Source organism: Dendropsophus ebraccatus, chromosome 3 (genome assembly GCF_027789765.1).
Source record: "Dendropsophus ebraccatus isolate aDenEbr1 chromosome 3, aDenEbr1.pat, whole genome shotgun sequence".
Lineage (NCBI taxonomy): Eukaryota > Metazoa > Chordata > Amphibia > Anura > Hylidae > Dendropsophus > Dendropsophus ebraccatus.
Genome location: NC_091456.1, coordinates 200,817,060 through 200,844,553, shown reverse-complemented (window position 1 = coordinate 200,844,553; position 27,494 = coordinate 200,817,060). Strand labels below are relative to the sequence as shown.

Sequence of the window (27,494 nt, the reverse complement as noted above, 5' to 3'; positions counted from 1 at the left end):
GCACACCGGGATGGTGGTAGTATCTGCAGTACAGGAGATACAGAGAGGCCCAGGATCCGGATACAGCACACCGGGGTGGTGGGATGGTCAGTGCTACAGGAAATATGGGGTCTTCATCCTGTGTACATAGAGGCCCAGGATCCGGATACAGCACACCGGGATGGTGGTAGTATCTGCAGTACAGGAGATACAGAGAGGCCCAGGATCCGGATACAGCACACCGGGATGGTGGTAGCATCTGCAGTACAGGAGATACAGAGAGGCCCAGGATCCGGATACAGCACACCGGGATGGTGGTAGCATCTGCAGTACAGGAGATACAGAGAGGCTCAGGATCCGGATACAGCACACCAGGATGGTGGTAGCATCTGCAGTACAGGAGATACAGAGAGGCTCAGGATCCGGATACAGCACACCAGGATAGTGGTAGTATCTGCAGTACAGGAGATACAGAGAGGCCCAGGATCCGGATACAGCACACCGGGATGGTGGTAGTATCTGCAGTACAGGAGATACAGAGAGGCCCAGGATCCGGATACAGCACACCGGGATGGTGGTAGTATCTGCAGTACAGGAGATACAGAGAGGCCCAGGATCCGGATACAGCACATCGGGATGGTGGTAGTATCTGCAGTACAGGAGATACAGAGAGGCCCAGGATCCGGATACAGCACACCGGGATGGTGGTAGTATCTGCAGTACAGGAGATACGGGGTCCCCATCCTGTGTACAGAAAGGCCCAGGATCCGGACACAGCATACCGGGATGGTGGTAGTATCTACAGTACAGGAGATACAGAGAGGCCCAGGATCCGGACACAGCACACCGGGATGGTGGTAGTATCTGCAGTACAGGAGATACATAGAGGCTCAGGATCCGGATACAGCACACCGGGATGGTGGTAGCATCTGCAGTACAGGAGATACATAGAGGCTCAGGATCCGGATACAGCACACCGGGATGGTGGTAGTATCTGCAGTACAGGAGATACAGAGAGGCCCAGGATCCGGATACAGCACACCGGGATGGTGGTAGTATCTGCAGTACAGGAGATACAGAGAGGCCCAGGATCCGGATACAGCACACCGGGATGGTGGTAGTATCTGCAGTACAGGAGATACAGAGAGGCCCAGGATCCGGATACAGCACATCGGGATGGTGGTAGCATCTGCAGTACAGGAGATACAGAGAGGCCCAGGATCCGGATACAGCACACCGGGATGGTGGTAGTATCTGCAGTACAGGAGATACAGAGAGGCCCAGGATCCGGACACAGCACACCGGGATGGTGGTAGTATCTGCAGTACAGGAGATAGAGAGGCCCAGGATCCGGATACAGCAAACCGGGATGGTGGTAGTATCTGCAGTACAGGAGATACAGAGAGGCTCAGGATCCGGATACAGCACACCGGGATGGTGGTAGTATCTGCAGTACAGGAGATACAGAGAGGCTCAGGATCCGGACACAGCATACCGGGATGGTGGTAGTATCTGCAGTACAGGAGATACATAGAGGCTCAGGATCCGAACACAGCATACCGGGATGGTGGTAGTATCTGCAGTACAGGAGATACATAGAGGCTCAGGATCCGGACACAGCATACCGGGATGGTGGTAGTATCTGCAGTACAGGAGATACAGAGAGGCCCAGGATCCGGATACAGCACACCAGGATGGTGGTAGTATCTGCAGTACAGGAGATACAGAGAGGCCCAGGATCCGGATACAGCACACCGGGATGGTGGTAGTATCTGCAGTACAGGAGATACATAGAGGCTCAGGATCTGGACACAGCATACCGGGATGGTGGTAGTATCTGCAGTACAGGAGATACATAGAGGCTCAGGATCCGGACACAGCACACCGGGATGGTGGTAGTATCTGCAGTACAGGACATACATAGAGGCTCAGGATCCGGACACAGCACACCGGGATGGTGGTAGTATCTGCAGTACAGGAGATACATAGAGGCTCAGGATCCGGATACAGCACACCGGGGTAGTGGTAGCATCTGCAGTACAGGAGACACGGGGTCCCCATCCTGTGTACAGAAAGGACCAGGATCCGGGCACAGTACACCAGGGTGGTGGTCTCTTTCAATAGCAGAGCCGTAGAAATAATATGTTGCAGGCTGAGATCCCCTTAATGAGTCGGGTTCTAAGGAGTTTGGAATATACTGGAGAATATACGGCTTACTTCATAGCTTCTTGCTGGTGGCATATAGTTTAGGTAAAGTCTGTGAATCCTTGTCTGCCTTTAGGTTCACTAGCGGTGATGACGATGGTCTGTCTGCAGGGTACAGAGGGTAGTGGGCCCTATGCAAACCCTTAGGTACACAGCTGTCGGGACTTAGTGAACAGTACTTGCTTTCACAGGTATAAACATCCACCTATTGCTGTCAGTGGGCACAGAGTGACATAGATCCAGTGACTCAGGCCCCACCTAAGGAAACCTAAGGAAACCTAGCGCTCTGCAGTAGAGTTTTCAGCTTTAAAGGGGTTATCCAGCGCTACAAAAACATGGCCACTTTCCCCTTACTGTTGTCCCCAGTTTGGGTGGGGTTTTGAAACTCAGTTCCATTGAAGTAAATGGAGCTTAATTGCAAACCGCACCTGAACTGGATACAACAGTGGGGGGAAAGTGGCCATGTTTTTGTAGTGCTGGATAACCCCTTTAATTGCACTTACCTCACTACTGACGTCTCCTTTGTCTCAGTTTTCAGGTTGAAGAAGGATAGAAGTCCAGCATGGTTAAGGTTTCCTGTTTTCCTGTCCTACCACAGCCTTGCCTCATTTCTCTCTAGCAGGACATGGCTAGGGTGAAGGTGCTTGAAGAAATTAGGAATAGTCTTTCTTATAGTCCCCCCAATTGATTTGAAATAAACTAAATTCACTGGAGTACCCCTTTAACTGTAGGGACAATTAGCAAATATAGAGATATGAGGCATAGAGTCTGTGAAACAGGCTAAACTGGAAGGCTGGTGACATAGAGAAGGGCGACTCCATGACGGGCACTGTGCAGGAAGTATGGGAATCCGACCTATCACGTGACACCCATGAGGCATGTGCCGGAGTACTTGGCACCAACGAGGAAGCTGGTGCCATGCCATAATTGACTTGTGCCCTACCTCTGTGGTTCGAAGGACTTGACACAAGATAACAAACCTCGTAGTCTGGACAGGCTGATTTGTCAGATGTAGTCAGCTCTCCTCTCTGATGATGTCATGGATCAGCTCTCCTCTCTGATGATGTCATGGATCAGCTCTCCTCTCTGATGATGTCATGGATCAGCTCCCCTCTCTGATGATGTCATAGATCCCATCTCTCTGATGATGTCATGGATCAGCTCTCCTCTCTGATGATGTCATGGATCAGCTCTCCTCTCTGATGATGTCATGGATCAGCTCTCCTCTCTGATGATGTCATGGATCAGCTCTCCTCTCTGATGATGTCATGGATCAGCTCTCCTCTCTGATGATGTCATGGATCAGCTCTCCTCTCTGATGATGTCATGGATCAGCTCCCCTCTCTGATGATGTCATGGATCAGGTCTCCTCTCTGATGGTGTCATCGATCCCATCTCTCTGATGATGTTATGGATCAGCTCCCCTCTCTGATGATGTCATGAATTATCTCTCCTTTCTGATGTCATGGATCAGGTCTCCTCTCTGATGATGTCATAGATCCCATCTCTCTGATGATGTCATAGATCCCATCTCTCTGATGATGTCATAGATCCCATCTCTCTGATGATGTCATAGATCCCATCTCTCTGATGATGTCATAGATCCCATCTCTCTGATGATGTCATAGATCCCATCTCTCTGATGATGTCATAGATCCCATCTCTCTGATGATGTCATAGATCCCATCTCTCTGATGATGTCATGGATCAGCCCCCTCGGCATTATCTTCATGCTCTGAATTGGCCCCATAAATCTTCCGCTTTGCTCTTATCAGGAAGGACACTTTATCTGCTCCACACACAAGATCCAAAGATCATTCTTCTCCCAGCGCTCTGCCGGACGGAGTCTTCCTCTTCTCTTACATCTGTAGACATTGTGATCTGTGATTAGGACATTAGGAGATCACTGAACCCCCTTACTGCCCCCGGTGACGGACCCCATCCTGACAAAGAATGAGCTCTGGATGGATATTCCTGGGGCTTCTCCTGATCGGAATCACAAGAGCAGAAGGTAAGAGGTCCTCGCCATTCTCCAGCTTCTCATCTTCCTTCTATGTCTTTTCTATGGGGCCCCTGGTGTGAGGGCCACTGCTAGCTCTGTCTCTCCTAGACCAGTCCTGCTTTTTAAGTTGTTGCCCCCCCTACCTGTGCCCTCTGTGATTATAGGGCCTATATCTGGAGCCTGCTGGGGGTGGTGGGAGACCCCAGCCAAATCAGCTGGATATAAGGCCCCATATCCACTCATCACATCACAGTCTTCTTCCCGTATCCTCACTGTTTTGGATGTTATCAGGTTGTATGTTATCTGACTGGTATCGGCCATGACTCATCCAGTATCGATGGCTCAAAAATATCTGGGACTTGGCCGGAAGAGACACTTGGATACCATGGACTTGGGACCCGTCAATACATTCCATTCAAAGATGAAACTCCTACCCCACCCAGGAAAAGAGAGGAATGACCGGGCCTGAAACCGCCCAAACTCAATGACTCTCATCCGACAATGCTTTATCTTCATTATATCTCTTACATGCCCAGTGCAAAGCTCAGTGGTCACATGACTGGATACACGGGACTAATGACGACTATGTAGAGAGGACAATGACATCGACACTCTGCGGCCTTATGGACAATCACACCTTTAGGTGTGCTGGACATCCCATTATACATGGTGGCAAGCATGGGGTTGTCTCCATATTGTGGCCATATTGGCCTCCACCCTCCTCCGGGAAGATGCTGGCGTGTCTGGGGGAAGTTTTGCCTCATTTGTGAGGTAAAGCCCTGAAGTTGCCAGAAAAGTCTGACCCACAAGTACAGTGCGTCCTGAACGCCTCATCACACACCCACATTAGATCTCTATAGCATGTTTGATGGTTTTTCTGTCCTCCTCTTTCCATTGTCCTCTATCCATTTTCTGCATTTCACCTCCTCTATGCGTCCTCCTCCATGTCACCTCCTCTATGCGTCCTCCTCCATGTCACCTCCTCTATGCGTCCTCCTCCATGTCACCTCCTCTATGGGTCCTCCTCCATGTCACCTCCTCTATGCGTCCTCCTCCATGTCACCTCCTCTATGCGTCCTCCTCCATGTCACCTCCTCTATGGTTCCTCCATGTCACCTCCTCTATGCGTCCTCCTCCATGTCACCTCCTCTATGCGTCCTCCTCCATTCACTCTCCTCAATGTTTTCTTCTCCATCCATTCTCCTCCATGTGTCCTCCTCTATCCCTTCTCCTCCATGTGTCCTCCTCTATTTCTTCTCATCCTCTATCATTTTCCACCATGTGTCCTCCTCCATCCATTCTCCACCATGTGTCCTCCTCTATCCATTCTCCTCCATGTGTCCTCCTCTATTTCTTCTCATCCTCTATCATTCTCCACCATGTGTCCTCCTCTATCCATTCTCCTCCATGTGTCCTCCTCTATCCCTTCTCATCCTATATCCATTCCCCTCCATGTGTCCTCCTCTATCCATTCTCCTCCATGTGTCCTCCTCTATCCATTCCCCTCCATGTGTCCTCCTCTATCCATTCTCCTCCATGTGTCCTCCTCTATCCCTTCTCATCCTATATCCATTCCCCTCCATGTGTCCTCCTCTATCCATTCTCCTCCATGTCACCTCCTCTATGGTTCCTCTTGTTTGTCCTCCTCTATCCCTTCTCATCCTCTATACATTCTCCTCTATGTGTCCTCCTCTATTCAATCTCCTCCATGGCTTCTCCTCTATCCATTCTCCTCCATGTGTCCTCCTCTAGCTCTTCTCATCCTCTATCCATTCTCCTCCATGTGTCCTCCTCTATCCATTCTCCTCCATGTGTCCTCCTCTATCTCTTCTCATCCTCTATCATTCTCCACAATGTGTCCTTCTCTATCTCTTCTCATCCTCTATCCATTCTCCTCTATGTGTCCTCCTCTATGGTTCCTCTTGTTTGTCCTCCTCTATCCATTCTCCTCCATGTGTCCTCCTCTATCCATTCTCCTCCATGTCACCTCCTCTATGGTTCCTCTTGTTTGTCCTCCTCTATCCATTCTCCTCCATGTGTCCTCCTCTATCCATTCTCCTCCATGTCACCTCCTCTATGGTTCCTCTTGTTTGTCCTCCTCTATCCATTCTCCTCCATGTGTCCTCCTCTATCCCTTCTCATCCTCTATCCATTCTCCACCATGTGTCCTCCTCTATCCATTCTCCTCCATGTGTCCTCCTCTATTTCTTCTCATCCTCTATCCATTCTCCACCATGTGTCCTCCTCTATCCATTCTCCACCATGTGTCCTCCTCTATCCATTCTCCACCATGTGTCCTCCTCTATCCATTCTCCACCATGTGTCCTCCTCTATCCATTCTCCTCCATGTGTCCTCCTCTATCCCTTCTCATCCTATATCCATTCCCCTCCATGTGTCCTCCTCTATCCATTCTCCACCATGTGTCCTCCTCTATCCATTCTCCACCATGTGTCCTCCTCTATCCATTCTCCACCATGTGTCCTCCTCTATCCATTCTCCTCCATGTGTCCTCCTCTATCCATTCTCCTCCATGTGTCCTCCTCTATCCCTTCTCATCCTCTATCCATTCTCCTCCATGTGTCCTCCTCTATCCATTCTCCCTCGTGTTCTCCTCTATTTAGGTAGCTGTATAGTCCCCCAGTAATATATGGCTCCCAGCGCAGTCCCACCATAATATACGTCCCACTTTGTAGTCCCCTGATTATATATGTCCCCCTGTGTAGTCCCCCAGTAATATATGTCCCCCTGTGTAGTCCCCCAGTAATATATGTCCCGTGTAGTCTCCCCAGTAATATATGGCCCCCTGTGTAGTCTCCCCAGTAGTATATGGCCCCCTGTGTAGTCTCCCCAGTAATATATGCCCCCTGTGTAGTCTCCCCAGTAATATATGTCCCCTGTGTAGTCTCCCCAGTAGTATATGCCCCCTGTGTAGTCTCCCCAGTAATATATGTCCCCTGTGTAGTCTCCCCAGTAGTATATGGCCCCTGTGTAGTCTCCCCAGTAATATATGTCCCCTGTGTAGTCTCCCCAGTAATATATGTCCCCTGTGTAGTCCCCTGTGTAGTCTCCCAGTAATATATGCAAAGAAAGAGGGAGAGGAAAAACATAGGGTAAAAAAGTAAGGCGCACACTTGAAATAACAAAATATAAATAAGCTTTATTAGTACCGGCTACACAAAAAGAGATTAAAAACATTAAAAACCAAAAACGGCATCCTCCTATGATATGGGAGGTTGCTACCTGCTACATAGATGAGCTCAATAAGCCATAAGAGGACTACAAAAAATGTAAATACATAAGCAAAAAAAATGAAAATCACTGTAAAAAATAAATAATACCAACTGAGAGTAAAGAAGTCCCTATGTGGCAGGAAAGATGGTAACCCCACGCGTATCGCCGCTCCGGGCGGCTTCGTCAGGAGTGCTAGTCTCCCCAGTAATATATGTCCCGTGTAGTCTCCTCAGTAATATATGTCCCCTGTGTAGTCTCCCCAGTAATATATGTCCCCTGTGTAGTCTCCCCAGTAATATATGTCCCCTGTGTAGTCTCCCCAGTAATATGTGTCCCCCGTGTAGTCTCCCAGTAATATATGTCCCGTGTAGTCTCCTCAGTAATATATGTCCCCTGTGTAGTCTCCCAGTAATATATGGCCCCCTGTGTAGTCTCCCCAGTAATATATGTCCCCCTGTGTAGTCTCCTCAGTAATATATGCCCCCTGTGTAGTCTCCCCAGTAGTATATGGCCCCCTGTGTAGTCTCCCCAGTAATATATGTCCCCTGTGTAGTCTCCCCAGTAATATATGTCCCCTGTGTAGTCTCCCCAGTAGTATATGTCCCCTGTGTAGTCTCCTCAGTAATATATGCCCCCTGTGTAGTCTCCCCAGTAGTATATGGCCCCCTGTGTAGTCTCCCAGTAATATATGGCCCCCTGTGTAGTCTCCCCAGTAATATATGTCCCCCTGTGTAGTCTCCTCAGTAATATATGCCCCCTGTGTAGTCTCCCCAGTAGTATATGGCCCCCTGTGTAGTCTCCCCAGTAATATATGTCCCCTGTGTAGTCTCCCCAGTAATATATGTCCCCTGTGTAGTCTCCCCAGTAATATATGGCCCCCTGTGTAGTCTCCCCAGTAGTATATGTCCCCTGTGTAGTCTCCTCAGTAATATATGCCCCCTGTGTAGTCTCCCCAGTAGTATATGGCCCCCTGTGTAGTCTCCCAGTAATATATGGCCCCCTGTGTAGTCTCCCCAGTAATATATGTCCCCTGTGTAGTCTCCCCAGTAATATATGTCCCCTGTGTAGTCTCCCCAGTAATATATGTCCCCTGTGTAGTCTCCCCAGTAATATATGTCCCCCGTGTAGTCTCCTCAGTAATATATGTCCCCTGTGTAGTCTCCCCAGTAATATATGTCCCCTGTGTAGTCTCCCCAGTAATATATGTCCCCTGTGTAGTCTCCCCAGTAATATATGTCCCCCGTGTAGTCTCCTCAGTAATATATGTCCCCTGTGTAGTCTCCCCAGTAATATATGTCCCCTGTGTAGTCTCCCCAGTAATATATGTCCCCTGTGTAGTCTCCCCAGTAATATATGTCCCCTGTGTAGTCTCCCAGTAATATATGTCCCCTGTGTAGTCTCCCCAGTAATATATGCCCCCTGTGTAGTCTCCTCAGTAATATATGCCCCCTGTGTAGTCTCCCCAGTAATATATGTCCCCTGTGTAGTCTCCCCAGTAATATATGCCCCCTGTGTAGTCTCCCCAGTAATATATGTCCCCTGTGTAGTCTCCCCAGTAATATATGTCCCCTGTGTAGTCTCCCCAGTAATATATGTCCCCCGTGTAGTCTCCCCAGTAATATATGCCCCCTGTGTAGTCTCCCCAGTAATATATGCCCCCTGTGTAGTCTCCCCAGTAATATGTGTCCCCTGTGTAGTCTCCCCAGTAATATATGTCCCGTGTGTAGTCTCCTCAGTAATATATGTCCCCTGTGTAGTCCCCCAGTAATATATGGCCCCCTGTGTAGTCTCCCCAGTAGTATATATCCCCTGTGTAGTCTCCCCAGTAATATATGTCCCCTGTGTAGTCTCCCAGTAATATATGGCCCCTGTGTAGTCTCCCAGTAATATATGTCCTCTATGTAGTCTCCCCAGTAATATATGTCCCCTGTGTAGTCTCCCAGTAATATATGTCCCCTGTGTAGTCTCCTCAGTAATATATGGCCCCTGTGTAGTCTCCCCAGTAATATATGTCCCCTGTGTAGTCTCCCCAGTAATATATGGCCCCTGTGTAGTCTCCCAGTAATATATGGCCCCTGTGTAGTCTCCCAGTAGTATATGTCCCCTGTGTAGTCTCCTCAGTAATATATGTCCCCTGTGTAGTCTCCCCAGTAATATATGTCCCCTGTGTAGTCTCCCCAGTAATATATGTCCCCTGTGTAGTCTCCCAGTAATATATGTCCCCTGTGTAGTCTCCCCAGTAATATATGTCCCCTGTGTAGTTTCCCCAGTAATATATGGCCCCCTGTGTAGTCTCCCAGTAATATATGTCCCCTGTGTAGTCTCCCCAGTAATATATGTCCCCTGTGTAGTCTCCTCAGTAATATATGCCCCCTGTGTAGTCTCCCCAGTAATATATGTCCCGTGTAGTCTCCCCAGTAATATATGGCCCCCTGTGTAGTCTCCCCAGTAGTATATGGCCCCCTGTGTAGTCTCCCCAGTAATATATGCCCGCTGTGTAGTCTCCCCAGTAGTATATGGCCCCCTGTGTAGTCTCCCCAGTAATATATGTCCCCTGTGTAGTCTCCCCAGTAATATATGTCCCCTGTGTAGTCTCCCAGTAATATATGTCCCCTGTGTAGTCTCCCAGTAATATATGTCCCCTGTGTAGTCTCCCAGTAATATATGCCCCCTGTGTAGTCTCCCAGTAATATATGTCCCCTGTGTAGTCTCCCAGTAATATATGGCCACTGTGTAGTCTCCCAGTAATATATGGCCCCTGTGTAGTCTCCCCAGTAGTATATGGCCCCCTGTGTATTCTCCCAGTAATATATGCCCCCTGTGTAGTCTCCCCAGTAATATATGCCCCCTGTGTAGTCTCCCCAGTAATATATGTCCCCTGTGTAGTCTCCCCAGTAAATATATGCCCCCTGTGTAGTCTCCCCAGTAATATATGTCCCCTGTGTAGTCTCCCAGTAATATATGGCCCCTGTGTAGTCTCCCAGTAATATATGGCCCCTGTGTAGTCTCCCCAGTAGTATATGGCCCCCTGTGTAGTCTCCCCAGTAATATATGTCCCGTGTAGTCTCCCCAGTAATATATGTCCCGTGTAGTCTCCCCAGTAATATATGGCCCCCTGTGTAGTCTCCCCAGTAATATATGCCCCCTGTGTAGTCTCCCCAGTAATATATGTCCCCTGTGTAGTCTCCCCAGTAGTATATGTCCCCTGTGTAGTCTCCCCAGTAATATATGGCCCCCTGTGTAGTCTCCTCAGTAATATATGTCCCCTGTGTAGTCTCCCCAGTAATATATGCCCCCTGTGTAGTCTCCCAGTAATATATGTCCCCTGTGTAGTCTCCTCAGTAATATATGTCCCCTGTGTAGTCTCCCCAGTAGTTTATGTCCCCTGTGTAGTCTCCCAGTAATATATGTCCCGTGTAGTCTCCCCAGTAATATATGGCCCCCTGTGTAGTCTCCTCAGTAATATATGTCCCCTGTGTAGTCTCCCCAGTAGTATATGTCCCCTGTGTAGTCTCCCCAGTAATATATGTCCCGTGTAGTCTCCCCAGTAATATATGTCCCGTGTAGTCTCCCCAGTAATATATGTCCCCCGTGTAGTCTCCCCAGTAATATATGTCCCCTGTGTAGTCTCCCCAGTAATATATGTCCCCTGTGTAGTCTCCCCAGTAATATATGGCCCCCTGTGTAGTCTCCCCAGTAGTATATGGCCCCCTGTGTAGTCTCCCCAGTAATATATGCCCCCTGTGTAGTCTCCCCAGTAATATATGCCCCCTGTGTAGTCTCCCCAGTAGTATATGGCCCCTGTGTAGTCTCCCCAGTAATATATGTCCCCTGTGTAGTCTCCACAGTAATATATGGCCCCTGTGTAGTCTCCCCAGTAATATATGTCCCCTGTGTAGTCTCCCCAGTAATATATGGCCCCCTGTGTAGTCTCCCCAGTAATATATGTCCCCTGTGTAGTCTCCTCAGTAATATATGTCCCCTGTGTAGTCTCCCCAGTAGTATATGTCCCCTGTGTAGTCTCCCCAGTAGTATATGGCCCCTGTGTAGTCTCCCCAGTAATATATGTCCCCTGTGTAGTCTCCCCAGTAATATATGCCCCCTGTGTAGTCTCCCCAGTAGTATATGTCCCCTGTGTAGTCTCCTCAGTAATATATGTCCCCTGTGTAGTCTCCCCAGTAATATATGTCCCCTGTGTAGTCTCCCCAGTAATATATGGCCCCTGTGTAGTCTCCCCAGTAATATATGTCCCCTGTGTAGTCTCCCCAGTAATATATGTCCCCTGTGTAGTCTCCTCAGTAATATATGTCCCCTGTGTAGTCTCCCAGTAATATATGTCCCCTGTGTACTGTCCCCCAGTAGTATATAGCCCCCTGTGAGCTCCCCCCAGTAGTATATAGCCCCCCTGTGCTCTCCCCCAGTAGTATATAGCCCCCGTGAGCTCCCCCCAAGTAGTATATAGCCCCCCTGTGAGCTCCCCCCTGTAGTATATAGCCCCCTGTGAGCTCCCCCTGTAGTATATAGCCCCCTGTGAGCTCCCCCTGTAGTATATAGCCCCCCCTGCGCTGTCCCCCTGTAGTATATAGCCCCCTGTGAGCTCCCCCCAGTAGTATATAGCGCTCCTGTGCTCTCCCCCCAGTAGTATATAGCCCCCCTTGTGCTTTCCCCCTGTAGTATATAGCCCCTGTGAGGTCCCCCCTGTAGTATATAACCCCCTGTGCGCTCCCCCCAGTAGTATATAGCCCCCTCAGTAGTATATAGCCCCCTGTGAGGTCCCCCCTGTAGTATATAGCCCCCTGTGCGCTCCCCCCAGTAGTATATAGCCCCCTCAGTAGTATATAGCCCCCTGTGAGGTCCCCCCTGTAGTATATAGGCCCCTGTGCGCTCCCCCCAGTAGTATATAGCCCCCTCAGTAGTATATAGCCCCCTGTGAGGTCCCCCCTGTAGTATATAGTCCACCTGTGCGCTCTCCCCTTTTAGATGCCCCCCAGACAGAAAAAAAAAAATAACAAAAACAACTCACCTAGCACCTCGTTCCCCGCTGCGGCTGTCTTCTTCTCTTCCCGTCGGTCCGGCCCCCGGCTGATACGCGCTCTGTAGGGATGTCCCGGGGATTCCCCAGCAGAGCGCGCATCAGTGACCTCAGCGTACGCCGCCGGCCTGCACTTCCGGGAAGGACAGGCCGGCAGCGTACACTGAAGTCTGTGGTGCGCGCTCTGCTGGGGAATCCCCGGGACATCCCCAGAGCGCGTATCAGCCGGGGTCCGGACCGACACTGCCCCCAGCCCCACAGGCGTACTGACATCTAAGGACAGTACACTATGGGGCGGGAGGCAGTGCGGTGGGGAGCGGGACGAACCGGATCCGGGGCGGTTAGGAGGTCTGACCAGGGGTCCGGACAGCTGGCCTCCGCGGTCCGGGTTCAGACCGCGGTCCGCCAGTTGAGGACCCCTGCCCTAGATCATCACCCACCCCGGCCTTTGCTTTGTCCTGGCCCTGTGTCATCCTCTTTATGTCATTCTCCATGTGACTCTATTTGCCATCCTTCATGTGTCCTCCTCTATAGTTCCTATAGTTGAAGGTAATTCTGTAAAAGGAAAAATATACTTTCAGCCAGTAGATGCAATGCTCTGTAGTGATGACAGTCTGCAGCAGACAGTCTGCCTCCTAACCTTGGGACAGTAGCAGCTAAGTCTGGGCGTAAAGCCAAGAACATTGTTTCTTAGACACAGGCTATGTAACTGCTGGTAGAAGTTGTGTATGTTGTTATTGTTTCTTTTTCCTTATCTTTGCTTATAACAAGACACTTACCGCTCAATTACACAGAAGCTTCTCAGCTGGAGCACAGAGTTGTCTCGTGTGTCCTCTCTGATATTAGGCAGACTGCAGTTACCTCCGCTTCATAATTTGTGTCAGGTGTGTCAGGTGATAATACCTGAACTAATCACTCTCTATGTGTCCCCCTCTATGTGACCTCCTCTTTATGTTTCCCTCTATATGACTTCCTCTGTTTCCTCCTCTATGTGACCTCTTCACATGTGTTGTTGGGGTGACCCTGCTGGGGGTGGTAGTGGTAGGACCCGGGTTGCCACTTGCCAGATGTTAGGGTCACGGTTATGGCATGAGGGAAGGTGGCACCAATGACTAGACCAATGCCAGGGTTCAGAAACAACGGGAGTTGTATGTTTATTGGAACGACAACACCAATAGCAACAGTCTCTGGCTGCAACCAGGAATAGTCAACTTGATATCGGCAAAACGGGTGATAACTGAGGTGATGGGTGGTGTTGCAATAGGCCATAGCGGATATAAATGTCTCTTTAACTAGTAAGGATCTTTTGCTGAGGATGGGAGTAGTAGTTCCCTTGGGAGAGTAATGCTGGGTAGCAATGATGAGAAGAATACTTGCAGTTAGCGATGAAGAGAAAATGGAGACTTAGAAGATGAACCCAGATCTTTGGATATACAGGTATCTTGAAGGACACGCCAGGTCTGGAATGGACTGGAATGAGTTTAGATATCTGACGGAGGAGTACAGAGAGCACGACCTTCTCCCGTGAGGACTAGGGAGGAACAGCCTGCAGACACGACCTTCTCCCGTGAGGACTAGGGAGGAACAGCCTGCAGACACGACCCTCTCTCTTGAGGACTAGGGAGGAACAGCCTGCAGACACGACCTTCTCCCGTGAGGACTAGGGAGGAACAGCCTGCAGACACGACCTTCTCCCGTGAGGACTAGGGAGGAACAGCCTGCAGACACGACCCTCTCTCTTGAGGACTAGGGAGGAACAGCCTGCAGACACGACCTTCTCCCGTGAGGACTAGGGAGGAACAGCCTGCAGACACGACCTTCTCCCGTGAGGACTAGGGAGGAACAGCCTGCAGACACGACCCTCTCTCTTGAGGACTAGGAGGAACAGCCTGCAGACACGACCTTCTCCCGTGAGGACTAGGGAGGAACAGCCTGCAGACACGACCTTCTCCCGTGAGGACTAGGGAGGAACAGCCTGCAGACACGACCTTCCCTCTTGAGGACTAGGGAGGAACAGCCTGCAGACACGACCTTCTCCCGTGAGGACTAGGGAGGAACAGCCTGCAGACACGACCTTCTCCCGTGAGGACTAGGGAGGAACAGCCTGCAGACACGACCTTCTCCCGTGAGGACTAGGGAGGAACAGCCTGCAGACACGACCTTCTCCCGTGAGGACTAGGGAGGAACAGCCTGCAGACACGACCTTCTCCCGTGAGGACTAGGGAGGAACAGCCTGCAGACACGACCTTCTCCCGTGAGGACTAGGGAGGAACAGCCTGCAGACACGACCTTCTCCCGTGAGGACTAGGGAGGAACAGCCTGCAGACACGACCTTCTCCCGTGAGGACTAGGGAGGAACAGCCTGCAGACACGACCCTCTCTCTTGAGAGCAGAGAGGAGACTGAACTAGAAAGAAAGTGACCTAAAAACCCCAGCCAAAAGCTCGATGGCTATTGGAGTTACTATGGCAGCCGGGGAATCACGTGACACTAGGCCTTTTGCATCACCACACCATGTGACCATCATATGAACAAAGCAATATACATAGCAGAATGAGGATAACATAAGACGTAATACCAGACTTAAACACTGGGGGGCAACATAACACAAACCTTTGCAGTGGCCACTAACCTTTCCAGCACCATACTAACTAGAATATATATGAAGAGGAAACCCTTTTGTGCTGGGACGCTGCATTGTCCTCTGTGTGACCTCCAGTATGTGTCCTTCTTGGTTCCACCTATCCAGTCTCCTCCTCTGTAGTTTCTCTCTGAGTGTCCTTCTCCATCTGACCTCCTCTACATGTCCCCCTCTATGTCATTTCCTCTGTGTCCTCCTCTTTGTGACCTTCTCTATCTATTCTCCTCTATGTGTCCTTGTTTATGTGTCCTCTGCTATGTGTCCTCCTCTATGGTTGCTCCTCTGTGTCCTTCTCTATGTGACCTCTTCTATGTGTCCTCCTCTATGGTTGCTCCTCTGTGTCCTTCTCTATGTGACCTCTTCTATGTGTCCTCCTCTATGGTTGCTCCTCTGTGTCCTTCTCTATGTGACCTCTTCTATGTGTCCTCCTCTATGGTTGCTCCTCTGTGTCCTTCTCTATGTGACCTCTTCTATGTGTCCTACTCTATGGTTGCTCCTCTGTGTCCTTCTCTATGTGACCTCTTCTATGTGTCCTCCTCTATGGTTGCTCCTCTGTGTCCTTCTCTATGTGACCTCTTCTATGTGTCCTCCTCTATGGTTGCTCCTCTGTGTCCTTCTCTATGTGACCTCTTCTATGTGTCCTCCTCTATGGTTGCTCCTCTGTGTCCTTCTCTATGTGACCTCTTCTATGTGTCCTCCTCTATGGTTGCTCCTCTGTGTCCTTCTCTATGTGACCTCTTCTATGTGTCCTCCTCTATGGTTGCTCCTCTGTGTCCTTCTCTATGTGACCTCTTCTATGTGTCCTACTCTATGGTTGCTCATCTGTGTCCTCCTCTAAGTGACCTCTTCTATGTGTCCTCCTCTATCTATCCTCCTCCATGTCACCTCCTCTACGGCTCTTTCTCTACCCATTGTCCTCCATGTCACCTCCTCTATGGTTCCTCCTCTATCCATTCTCCTCCATGTCACCTCCTCTATGCGTCCTCCTCCATGTCACCTCCTCTATCCATTCTCCTCCATGTCACCTCCTCTATCCATTCTCCTCCATGTCACCTCCTCTATCCATTCTCCTCCATGTCACCTCCTCTATGGTTCCTCCTCTATCCATTCTCCTCCATGTCACCCCCTCTATTGTTCCTCCTGTGTGTCCTCCTCTATCCATTCTCCTCCATGTCACCTTTTCAATCCATTCTCCTCCATGTCACCTCCTCTCTGGTTCCTCCTATTTGTCCTCCTCTATCCATTCTCCTCCATGTCACCTCCTCTATGGTTCCTTCTCTATCCATTCTTCTCCATGTCACCTCCTCTCTGGTTCCTCCTATTTGTCCTCCTCTATCCATTCTCCTCCATGTCACCTCCTCTATGGTTCCTTCTCTATCCATTCTCCTCCATGTCACCTCCTCTCTGGTTCCTCCTATTTGTCCTCCTCTATCCATTCTCCTCCATGTCACCTCCTCTATGGTTCCTTCTCTATCCATTCTTCTCCATGTCATATCCTCTATGGTTCCTCCTATTTGTCCTCCTCTATCTTTTCTCCTTCATGTCACCTCCTCTTTCCATTCCCCACCATGTGTCCTCCTCTATCCATTCTCCTCTATGGTTCCTCCTCTATCCATTCTCCTCCATGTCACCTTTTCAATCCATTCTCCTCCATGTCACCTCCTCTCTGGTTCCTCCTATTTGTCCTCCTCTATCCATTCTCCTCCATGTCACCTCCTCTATGGTTCCTTCTCTATCCATTCTTCTCCATGTCACCTCCTCTCTGGTTCCTCCTATTTGTCCTCCTCTATCCATTCTCCTCCATGTCACCTCCTCTATGGTTCCTTCTCTATCCATTCTCCTCCATGTCACCTCCTCTCTGGTTCCTCCTATTTGTCCTCCTCTATCCATTCTCCTCCATGTCACCTCCTCTATGGTTCCTTCTCTATCCATTCTTCTCCATGTCATATCCTCTATGGTTCCTCCTATTTGTCCTCCTCTATCTTTTCTCCTTCATGTCACCTCCTCTTTCCATTCCCCACCATGTGTCCTCCTCTATCCATTCTCCTCTATGGTTCCTCCTCTATCCATTCTCCTCCATGTCACCCCCTCTATTGTTCCTCCTGTGTGTCCTCCTCTATCCATTCTCCTCCATGTCACCTTTTCAATCCATTCTCCTCCATGTCACCTCCTCTCTGGTTCCTCCTATTTGTCCTCCTCTATCCATTCTCCTCCATGTCACCTCCTCTATGGTTCCTTCTCTATCCATTCTTCTCCATGTCACCTCCTCTCTGGTTCCTCCTATTTGTCCTCCTCTATCCATTCTCCTCCATGTCACCTCCTCTATGGTTCCTTCTCTATCCATTCTCCTCCATGTCACCTCCTCTCTGGTTCCTCCTATTTGTCCTCCTCTATCCATTCTCCTCCATGTCACCTCCTCTATGGTTCCTTCTCTATCCATTCTTCTCCATGTCATATCCTCTATGGTTCCTCCTATTTGTCCTCCTCTATCTTTTCTCCTTCATGTCACCTCCTCTTTCCATTCCCCTCCATGTGTCCTCCTCTATCCGTTCTCCTCCATGTCACCTCCTCTATGGTTCCTCTTGTTTGTCCTCCTCTATCCATTCTCCTCCATATCACATCCTCTATGGCTCCTCCTATGTGTCCTCCTCTATTCTTTCTCCTCCATGTCACCTCCTCTATCCATTCTCCTCAATTCTCCTCCTCTATGGTTCCTCCTCTATCCATTCTCCTCCATGTCATATCCTCTATGTTTTTTTCTCTATTCATTCTCCTCCATGTCACCTCCTCTATGATTCCTCCTTTGTCCTCCTCTATGGTTCCTCCTCTATCCATTCTCCTCTTTGTCCTCCTCTATGGTTCCTCCTCTTTGTCCTCCTCTATCCATTTTCCTCCATGTCACCTCCTCTATGGTTCCTCCTCTATCCATTTTCCTCCATGTCACCTCCTCTATGGTTCCTCCTCTTTGTCCTCCTCTATGGTTCCTCCTCTTTGTCCTCCTCTATCCGTTCTCCTCCATGTCACCTCCTCTATGGTTCCTCCTCTTTGTCCTCCTCTATGGTTCCTCCTCTTTGTCCTCCTCTATCCGTTCTCCTCCATGTCACCTCCTCTATGGTTCCTCCTCTTTGTCCTCTTCTATGGTTCCTCCTCTTTGTCCTCTATGGCTCCTCCTCTTTGTCCTCCTCTATGGTTCCTACTCTTTGTCCTCTATGGTTCCTACTCTTTGTCCTCCTCTATGGTTCCTCCTCTTTGTCCTCCTCTATGGTTCCTCCTCTTTGTCCTCCTCTATCCGTTCTCCTCCATGTCACCTCCTCTATCGGTTCTCCTCCATGTCACCTCCTCTATGGTTCCTCCTCTTTGTCCTCTATGGCTCCTCCTCTTTGTCCTCCTCTATGGCTCCTCCTCTGCTCTGGGTTATCTCTCATCTCTTTTATTCCTACAGAGAAGGTCCACACTCAGAGTCAGTGTGAGGTTGTGGTGTTGGGGGACTCCTCAGGGCGAGAGATGAGGTGGACTTACGACCCGTCTCAGGACGCCTGCAAAAAGATCCTACAGAAAAATACAGAGGATGGCATCAATGTCTTCAGGACCGAAAGAGATTGTCTGAGCCTCTGCTCCAAGGCCTATGGCAGCCTGTACCCCCCTGGAGGTGAGACTCCACCAAAATAAAGGGGGACGCTCCATAGAGGTGCAATATGACCTGTGGGGTAGGAAATGAGACCCATACATGTCAGAGTGGTAGTCACAGCCCCGCCCGCTGTATATCCTGTGTATAGAGTAGTCACAGCCCCGCCCGCTGTATATCCTGTGTATAGAGTAGTCACAGCCCCGCCCCCTGTATATCCTGTGTATAGAGAGGTAGTCACAGCCCCGCCCCCTGTATATCCTGTGTATAGAGGTAGTCACAGCCCCGCCCGATGTATATCCTGTGTATAGAGGTAGTCACAGCCCCGCCCCCTGTATATCCTGTGTATAGAGAGGTAGTCACAGCCCCACCCGCTGTATATTGTGTATAGAGGTAGTCACAGCCCCGCCCTCTGTATATCCTGTGTATAGAGAGGTAGTCACAGCCCCGCCCCCTGTATATCCTGTGTATAGAGTAGTCACAGCCCCGCCCGCTGTATATCCTGTGTATAGAGTAGTCACAGCCCCGCCCGCTGTATATCCTGTGTATAGAGAAGTAGTCACAGCCCCGCCCCCTGTATATCCTGTGTATAGAGAGGTAGTCACAGCCCCGCCCCCTGTATATCCTGTGTATAGAGGTAGTCAGAGCCCCGCCCCCTGTATATCCTGTGTATAGAGGTAGTCACAGCCCCGCCCGATGAATATCCTGTGTATAGAGGTAGTCACAGCCCCGCCCCCTGTATATCCTGTGTATAGAGAGGTAGTCACAGCCCCACCCACTGTATATTGTGTATAGAGGTAGTCACAGCCCCGCCCTCTGTATATCCTGTGTATAGAGAGGTAGTCACAGCCCCGCCCCCTGTATATTGTGTATAGAGGTAGTCACAGCCCCGCCCCCTGTATATCATATGTCTGCAGAGGGCGCTGTCCTGGTTCCCCACTTTGCCCAGTTGTAGGGCACAGTCTTTATGCTGCGGTATGGACCCTGTATCCCCGGTGCTTGGCCGTGGTTGTTATGGGTGACCCTCACCTCTTGTTTCCTCTTCTCTGCTGTAGAGGCCGTGTGTAACCTGACCATGGACCCGGGGCCCTGCCTCTCCGCAATCTTCATGTGGTACTACGACAAGAACAGCAAGATCTGTGACTCCTTCCTCTATGGCGGCTGTCAGGGAAACGGGAACAGATTCTCCAACAGGACCGAATGTATCAGCCGCTGCCTGCCCGCAAAGAAAGGTGAATGGTCCCCTCCGGACGCCTCCACAACTTCAGTTAGAGATGAGCAAATCAGGGAGAGGTGGGTGCAGGGTGAGGTGAGTAAGGAGAGACCAGTACAGGGCGGTGAGTGTAGGATAAGGTGAGTACAGGGCGATAAGTGCAGGATAGGGTGAGGTGAGTATGTAGAGAGAAGTGTGGGGTGAGGTAAGTATAGAGAGGTGAATGTGAGGTGGGGTGGGGATAGAGTGGTGAGGTGAGTATGGAGAGGTGAGTGTGGGGGGAGGTGAGTATAGAGAGATAAGTGTGGGGTGAGGTGAGTATAGAGAGGTGAATGTGAGGTGGGGTGGGGATAGAGTGGTGAGGTGAGTATGGAGAGGTGAGTGTGGGGGGAGGTGAGTATAGAGAGATAAGTGTGGGGTGAGGTGAGTATAGAGAGGTGAATGTGAGGTGGGGTGGGGATAGAGTGGTGAGGTGAGTATGGAGAGGTGAGTGTGGGGGGAGGTGAGTATAGAGAGATAAGTGTGGGGTGAGGTGAGTATAGAGAGGTGAATGTGAGGTGGGGTGGGGATAGAGTGGTGAGGTGAGTATGGAGAGGTGAGTGTGGGGTGATGGGAGAATGGAGAGATGAGTGTAGGATGAGGTGAGTATGGAGAGGTGAGTGTGGGGTTAGGGGAGTATGGAGAGATGAGTGTAGGATGAGTTGAGTATGAAGAGATGAGTGCAGAGCAAGATGAGTGCGAAGCAGTGGGGTGAGTGCAAGGTGAGAATATAGACAAGAGTGCAGAGCGATGAGTATACAGAGTGAGGTGAGTATGGAGAGACTAGTGCAGGGACGTGAGTGTAGGATAAGGTCAGTATGGAGAGACCAGTGCAGGGAGGTGAGTGTAGGATAAGGTCAGTATGGAGAGACTAGTGCAGGGACGTGAGTGTAGGATAAGGTCAGTATGGAGAGACTAGTGCAGGGAGGTGAGTGTAGGATAAGGTCAGTATGGAGAGACCAGTGCAGGGAGGTGAGTACATGGTGAGGTGAGTATGGAGAGACCAGTACAGGGAGGTGAGTGCAGGGTGAGGTGAGTATGGAGAGACCAGTACAGGGAGGTGAGTGCAGGGTGAGGTGAGTGCAGGGTGAGGTGAGTATGGAGAGACCAGTACAGGGTGAGGTGAGTGCAGGGTGAGGTGAGTATGGAGAGACCAGTACAGGGAGGTGAGTGCAGGGTGAGGTGAGTGCAGGGTGAGGTGAGTATGGAGAGACCAGTACAGGGTGAGGTGAGTGCAGGGTGAGGTGAGTATGGAGAGACCAGTACAGGGTGAGGTGAGTGCAGGGTGAGGTGAGTGCAGGTTGAGGTGAGTGCAGGTTGAGGTGAGTGCAGGGTGAGGTGAGTGCAGGGTGAGGTGAGTGCGGGTAGTCTTCCCAGGGTAACCTCACGTATGTCTCCTCTCTGGTTTGCAGGGAAGTCTGGCGCCTCTGATGCGGCTCCTTCAGGTTCAGGAACAGATGCAGGTAGAGACACTCCCATCATCCCCTGGTGTGTGACCTGATGGGGCAGTTCTCCTGAACGTGTCTCTGTCTCCGCAGGTCTGGTCATCGGCGTTCTATTTGGCGTGATCTTCGGTTTGGCTTTTCTGGTCACACTCGGGATGTACTTGGTCCAGAGGTGAGTCCTGATCTGCGGATCACAGGAACCGACTGATCACAACAGTAGGTGCAGTGTGCAAAAGCAGCAATGTAAATCCAGCTCCAGCCAGAGCGATAAAAATCCTAATTTATTCAAAGATACATAATTAAAAATACATGGACGTCCACACAGGGAAAAGCCGACGCGTTTCAGAGCCTAAGCTCCTTAGTCATGGCCGACTTCCACAGACTAGACGCCATTATTTATAGCACCTGGGGTTTGGTACCGCCCACAAAGGGGGTTGTAACCAAAACCTCATTACAAAAGCAATCAAAGGAAAAATACACAAAGTGAACACAAAGTCATAAGAAAATAAACAGTCAGTAGCAGCAAAATATAATAAATTAGTAGATATAATAAATCATTTTTCATATTTAAGCCTTTTGGATTGCGGGTGTCCAGTTCAAGTATCCAAAACGTCTCCGCCTCTTGTGGGAGCTTGAACTTTCTCTGTACCCCATACCGAAAGGGAAGACATATCTCCTGAGTGACAGTTCACAAAATGTTTAGTGAGACCGGAGAAGGATCTATTGGAGAGGAGTCTGGGACACAACAGTGTCCCTAAAGCGTGGACGGGGTCCCACCAAGTGAAGAGAGGGGGCCGGGGGCTCCTGACAGACGCCAACAATCCAGACTCACCTTAAGTGATGAGCAAATTCGGGTTTGTTTGAACTCAAAAAAAAAAAGTTTGACAACACAGATCTGGCCCAAAACTTTTTCCCAAAACCATTTAAGTCAATTGGGACCCGAACCTTTAGCCACGAAAATGACTGTAAAATGGTTGTAGGAAGGGGCAGAGGGTTGAAGACGCAACCAAAGAGGTCATGGACAAGGCAATTACTCTGGCAGCAATGGGGTAGGGAAGGTATTACAGAGAACAACATAAAAGAAATCTAGAAACAATATTAAAAGAGGACGCAGGGGTCCAAGTGGAGGAGGGAGAGGCCGAGGAGGTAGGAGAGGCAAAGGAGGGGGAGGAGGGGAGGAGGTAGGAGAGGCCAAGGAGGAGTAGGTGGGAGAGGCCAAGAAGGAGGAGGGGGAGGAGGTAGGAGAGGCCAAGGAGGAGGTAGGAGAGGCCAAGAAGGAGGAGGGGGAGGAGGTAGGAGAGGCCAAGGAGGAGGAGGAGGGGGAGGAGGTAGGAGAGGCCAAGGAAAAGGAGGAGGGGAGGAGGTAGGAGAGGCCAAGAAGGAGGAGGGGGAGGAGGTAGGAGAGGCCGAGGAGGGGGAGGAGGTAGGAGAGGCCAAGGAGGAGGAGGAGGAGGAGGTAGGAGAGGCCGAGGAGGAGGAGGTAGGAGAGGCCGAGGAGGAGGAGAGGGAGGAGAGGCCGAGGAGGGGGAGGAGGTAGGAGAGGCCGAGGGGGAGGAGGTAGGAGAGGCCAAGAAGGAGTAGGTGGGAGAGGCCAAGGAGGAGGTAGGAGAGGCCAAGGAGGTGGAGGGGAGGAGGTAGGAGAGGCCAAGAAGGAGGAGGGGGAGGAGGTAGGAGAGGCCGAGGAGGAGGAGGTAGGAGAGGCCGAGGAGGAGGAGGGGGAGGAGGTAGGAGAGGCCGAGGAGGAGGAGGGGGAGGAGGTAGGAGAGGCCGAGGAGGAGGAGGGGGAGGAGGTAGGAGAGGCCGAGGAGGAGGAGGGGGAGGAGGTAGGAGAGGCCAAGGAGGAGGGGGGTGACTCCTACTCATCCACCATATAATTCTGCCTTCTGCTCTTACGTGCCATATATGACGATGGTGTTGGTGGATGTTGTAGAGTGCTGAGGAAGGTGTCCCACATGGCGGCCATGCTCACCCTCCCTTCCGAGGCAATGCTGCTCTCAGGCTCTCACTGCTGGCATCCTCCTTCTCACCTGATTCTCCCACCAAGCCCTCTCTGTCACATGGGAACTCCGACAGTAGTGCCTCCACCAGCTTGGCTTTGTATTCCGGCATCTTCTAATGGATTAAGGATGCAATGTTATCCTTATAGCGGGGACCCAGCAAGGTGGCCACCCAGTAGTCAGAACTGGTGAGGATCCTGACAACTCGGGGGGCAGCATATAAGTTATCATATGAGGACAGGCTGTCCTCGGTGAGAGTTGTCTCCTGTGCATCCCCCCCAGCCGTGCTCCAGTGCTGCCCGTGAGCTGCTCCGGGTGTCACACATCCTCCTCCTCCAAAACTGTCCCTTGGCTGGACCGAGGTGTGGATGAGTGGACTGACACTTGGGAGAATGGGCTTTCTTCCTCTTCCTCCTGAGCCACCACGACATCTTCCCTCATAGTCAATCAATATAGAAAGTAAAAGACGACACGGAGCACTCACTTAGTCCATGGGGAAAAGTCCTTAGTAATTCAGCAAATGACTATATAGTGGAAGGAGAGTAAAGTATATGGCACTCACCGATGGAGTCTTCATGGGGACTTTTATTTCCTCAAAAACACACAAACGGACACGGTGCGGACATGATGTGAGCCGACACCATAAGACAGGGCAGTGACAGCCTGTAACAGTCTGTTAAAGCACCGAGTGCGCGAAGCAGCCTGTCACTGCCCTGTCTTATGGTGTCGGCTCACATCATGTCCGCACCGTGTCCGTTTGTGTGTTTTTGAGGAAATACAAGTCCCCATGAAGACTCCATCGGTGAGTGCCATATACTTTACTCATCTTCCACTATATAGTCCCATCATAGCCTGGACTGGGTGCAGATGGTGGCACTGATGTCGGTGTCTTCAGTGCTGACCATTTCTGTAGCATACTCATATACACCTTCCACATGGTTGCCCACTCCTTCGGCGTAAAGTGTTGTAGTTCCTGGGAGAGACTCCCGTGTGTTCTGCAGCTGAATCTCGACCATGGCTTCTTGCTGCTCGCAGACTCTTTGCAGCACATGCAAGGTGGGTAGGTTACACAGGAGGAGGTGGGTGGGAAGGCCAATGTTCCGCTGCAGTGTGGACAGGTGAGCTGCAGCAGGGTGAGAACGCCTAAAATACCCATGGACCGCACTTTGTGCACCAGATGTGGAATATCAGGGTAATGTGGTAGGAAGCTCTGCAACACCAAGTTCAGCTCATCAGCCAGGCAAGGGATATGCATCAAAGCGGCTATGCCCAGACCTTGCAGGGTTTCAGGTTCAGCAACCACTGGTCTGTCCGCTGCTCTATCCCTGCCCCCAGCTCCTGCTCAGTGGGTTTTTTCCCCCCAGACAGATGTTTCAGCACAGCTGGCTGTCACCCCTCCCCGGCTGTGTGGAAATTGGTGGTGCATGGGCTACAATGGCCCCTTGAAGAAGTGAAAGAGGAAACAGAGTAAGGGGAGGAGATGGAGCAAGGATTTCCATCCACAAATCCTGGGTGCTGGCCAGACATGTGGCAGGACGGTTCCCTTGTCAGGCCCGGCTGCCACCACATTTACCCAGTGGGCAGTTTGGGAGATGTAAGGTCCCTGACCGCGCTTACAGGTATCGGTGGTAATGTGGACCTGGCATTGATGGTGTTGCTCAGTGCACACCGTATCTTCTCTCTAACTTGTTGGTGCAGGTGAGGGATGACCCTGCTACAGAAGTAGTGGTGGCTGGGAATGACTACTGGGGACAGCCACCGTGATCAGGTTCTTAAAACTCACTGTCCCCACCAGCCTGAATGAGAGCGTTTCAAAGGAAAGAAGTTTTGCGATGTTGCCGTTTAGAGGCGGAGATGGTGGCTGCGAGGGGCTGTATTTTCTTTTTCCAGTGTTTGAGGGATGGAAAGCTGCGCACTTTCCTGGGATGGTATGGACACGGTGGGTGGTGCTCAACTGTGACATCTTCCCTCTGAGGGCAGATAGGTGGCCCTGCCACTGGGTACGGTGCTGAATAGGTCGAGACTAGAGAAGCAGAAACATAGAAGATTGTTGGCAGGTAGAGAGCCCCCCCCTATCTAGTCTGTCCTCTCCCCTGCATCCAGGATAAATATATGTATGCACCAGGCAGGTTAGGTTCTTTTATTGTGGATTTACCTACCTCCCTATTTGTTGGTTTCACCATGGTAAGCAACATAACAAAAGTGATGTTTGAGTGGAATACCCCTTTAATCTAAATCCAGGTTCTATTTTAGAGGGCACTCTGTTACCACTAGGGGGTGCTCTCTGCAGGATCATAGAGCTATCACTAGGGGGCGCTCACTGCCGAAGGCTCATAGAACAGTCACTAGGGGGCATCTGGAGTAGTCCTTGTGTCAATCCCCCATCCTATACCAGGCTGTCTGTGTACCTCTCTGACATCTTCATTTTCATTTTTCAGGAAGAAACTAAAGAAACAGAAGCACCAGCGTGTTCCGGACACGGAGATGAAATAACACTGGAAAATGTAAATGTTTTATACTAAAAAATTGTACAAATAAAGTGAAAACTGAGGTGAACGTGTGAGCTGTGTGCGGTATAGATGGGGTCCTTGGGGGCTCCCAGAATCCTCAATCTAGAAGGTCCATGTACAGAGCATATGGGTGTAGGACAGTAACAAATCCTCATGAAGAAGGTCCACATACACGGCACATGGGTGTAGGACAGTAACAAATCTTCATCGAGAAGGTTCACATACATGGCACATAGGTGTAGAGTGTGGGACAGTAACGAAACCTCATTGAGAAGGTCCACATACACGGCACATAGGTGTAGAGTGTGGGACAGTAACGAAACCTCATCGAGAAGATCCACATACACGGCACATGGGTGTAGGGTGTAGGACAGTAACGAATCCTCATCGAGAAGGTCCACATACACGGCACATGGGTGTAGGACAGTAACAAATCTTCATCGAGAAGGTTCACATACATGGCACATAGGTGTAGAGTGTGGGACAGTAACGAAACCTCATCGAGAAGATCCACATACACGGCACATGGGTGTAGGGTGTAGGACAGTAACGAATCCTCATCGAGAAGGTCCACATACACGGCACATGGGTGTATGGTGTAGAACAGTAACGAATACTCATCGAGAAGGTCCACATACACGGCACATGGGTGTATGGTGTAGGACAGTAACGAATCCTCATCAAGAAGGTCCACATACACGGCACATAGGTGTAGAGTGTGGGACAGTAACGAATCCTCATCGAGAAGGTCCACATACACGGCACATAGGTGTAGAGTGTGGGACAGTAACGAATCCTCATCAAGAAGGTCCACATACACGGCACATAGGTGTAGAGTGTGGGACAGTAACGAAACCTCATCGAGAAGATCCACATACACGGCACATAGGTGTAGAGTGTAGAACAGTAACGAATCCTCATCGAGAAGGTCCACATACACAATACATTGGTTTATAGTGTAGAATAGTAAGGAATCCTCATTGAGAAGGTCCACATACACGGCACATGGGTGTAGGGTAGTAACAAATCCTCATCGAGAAGGTCCACATACACGGCACTTGGGTGTATGGTGTAGGACAGTAACGAATCCTCATTGAGAAGATCCACATACACAGCACATGGGTATAGGGTGTAGAACAGTAACGAATCCTCAATCTAGAAGGTTCATGTACAGAGCATATGGGTGTAGGACAGTAACAAATCCTCATGAAGAAGGTCGACATACACGGCACATAGGTGTAGAGTGTGGGACAGTAACGAAACCTCGAGAACGTCCACATACACGGCACATGGGTGTAGGGTGTAGAACAGTAACGAATCCTCATCGAGAAGGTCCACATACACAGCACATAGGTGTAGGGTGAAGGACGGTAACGAATCCTTATTGAGAAGGTCGACATAAACGGCACATGGGTGTAGGGTATAGGACAGTAACAAATCCTCATCGAGAAGGTTCACATACATGGCACATGGGTGTAGGGTGTAGAACAGTAACGAAACCTCATCGAGAAGGTCCACATACACAGCACATGGGTGTAGGGTATAGGACAGTAACGAATCCTCATCGAGAAGGTT

At 50.4% G+C, this 27,494-nt stretch overlaps 1 protein-coding gene across 1 annotated transcript; it reads left to right on the top strand.

The window, feature by feature from the left end:
- Positions 1–3,979: 3,979 nt before the first annotated feature.
- On the top strand, positions 3,980–25,965 carry LOC138786390 (kunitz-type serine protease inhibitor bitisilin-3-like). Its single transcript, XM_069963377.1, has 6 exons — positions 3,980–4,195; positions 18,533–18,739; positions 19,771–19,947; positions 21,380–21,430; positions 21,506–21,584; positions 25,848–25,965. Exons 1-6 carry the CDS (start codon positions 4,138–4,140, stop codon positions 25,900–25,902), a joined length of 627 nt encoding a protein of 208 aa, XP_069819478.1. The 5' UTR covers positions 3,980–4,137; the 3' UTR covers positions 25,903–25,965.
- The last annotated feature ends 1,529 nt before the right edge of the window (positions 25,966–27,494 follow it).

Excerpts from the sequence above, each read along its gene's own strand:
- LOC138786390 (XM_069963377.1), top strand. The coding sequence starts at position 4,138 with ATGAGCTCTGGATGGATATTCCTGGGGCTTCTCCTGATCGGAATCACA. Across the intron at positions 19,948-21,379 it reads CTGCCTGCCCGCAAAGAAAG|GGAAGTCTGGCGCCTCTGAT; the intron begins GTGAATGGTCCC and ends TCTGGTTTGCAG. Across the intron at positions 21,585-25,847 it reads GGGATGTACTTGGTCCAGAG|GAAGAAACTAAAGAAACAGA; the intron begins GTGAGTCCTGAT and ends TTCATTTTTCAG.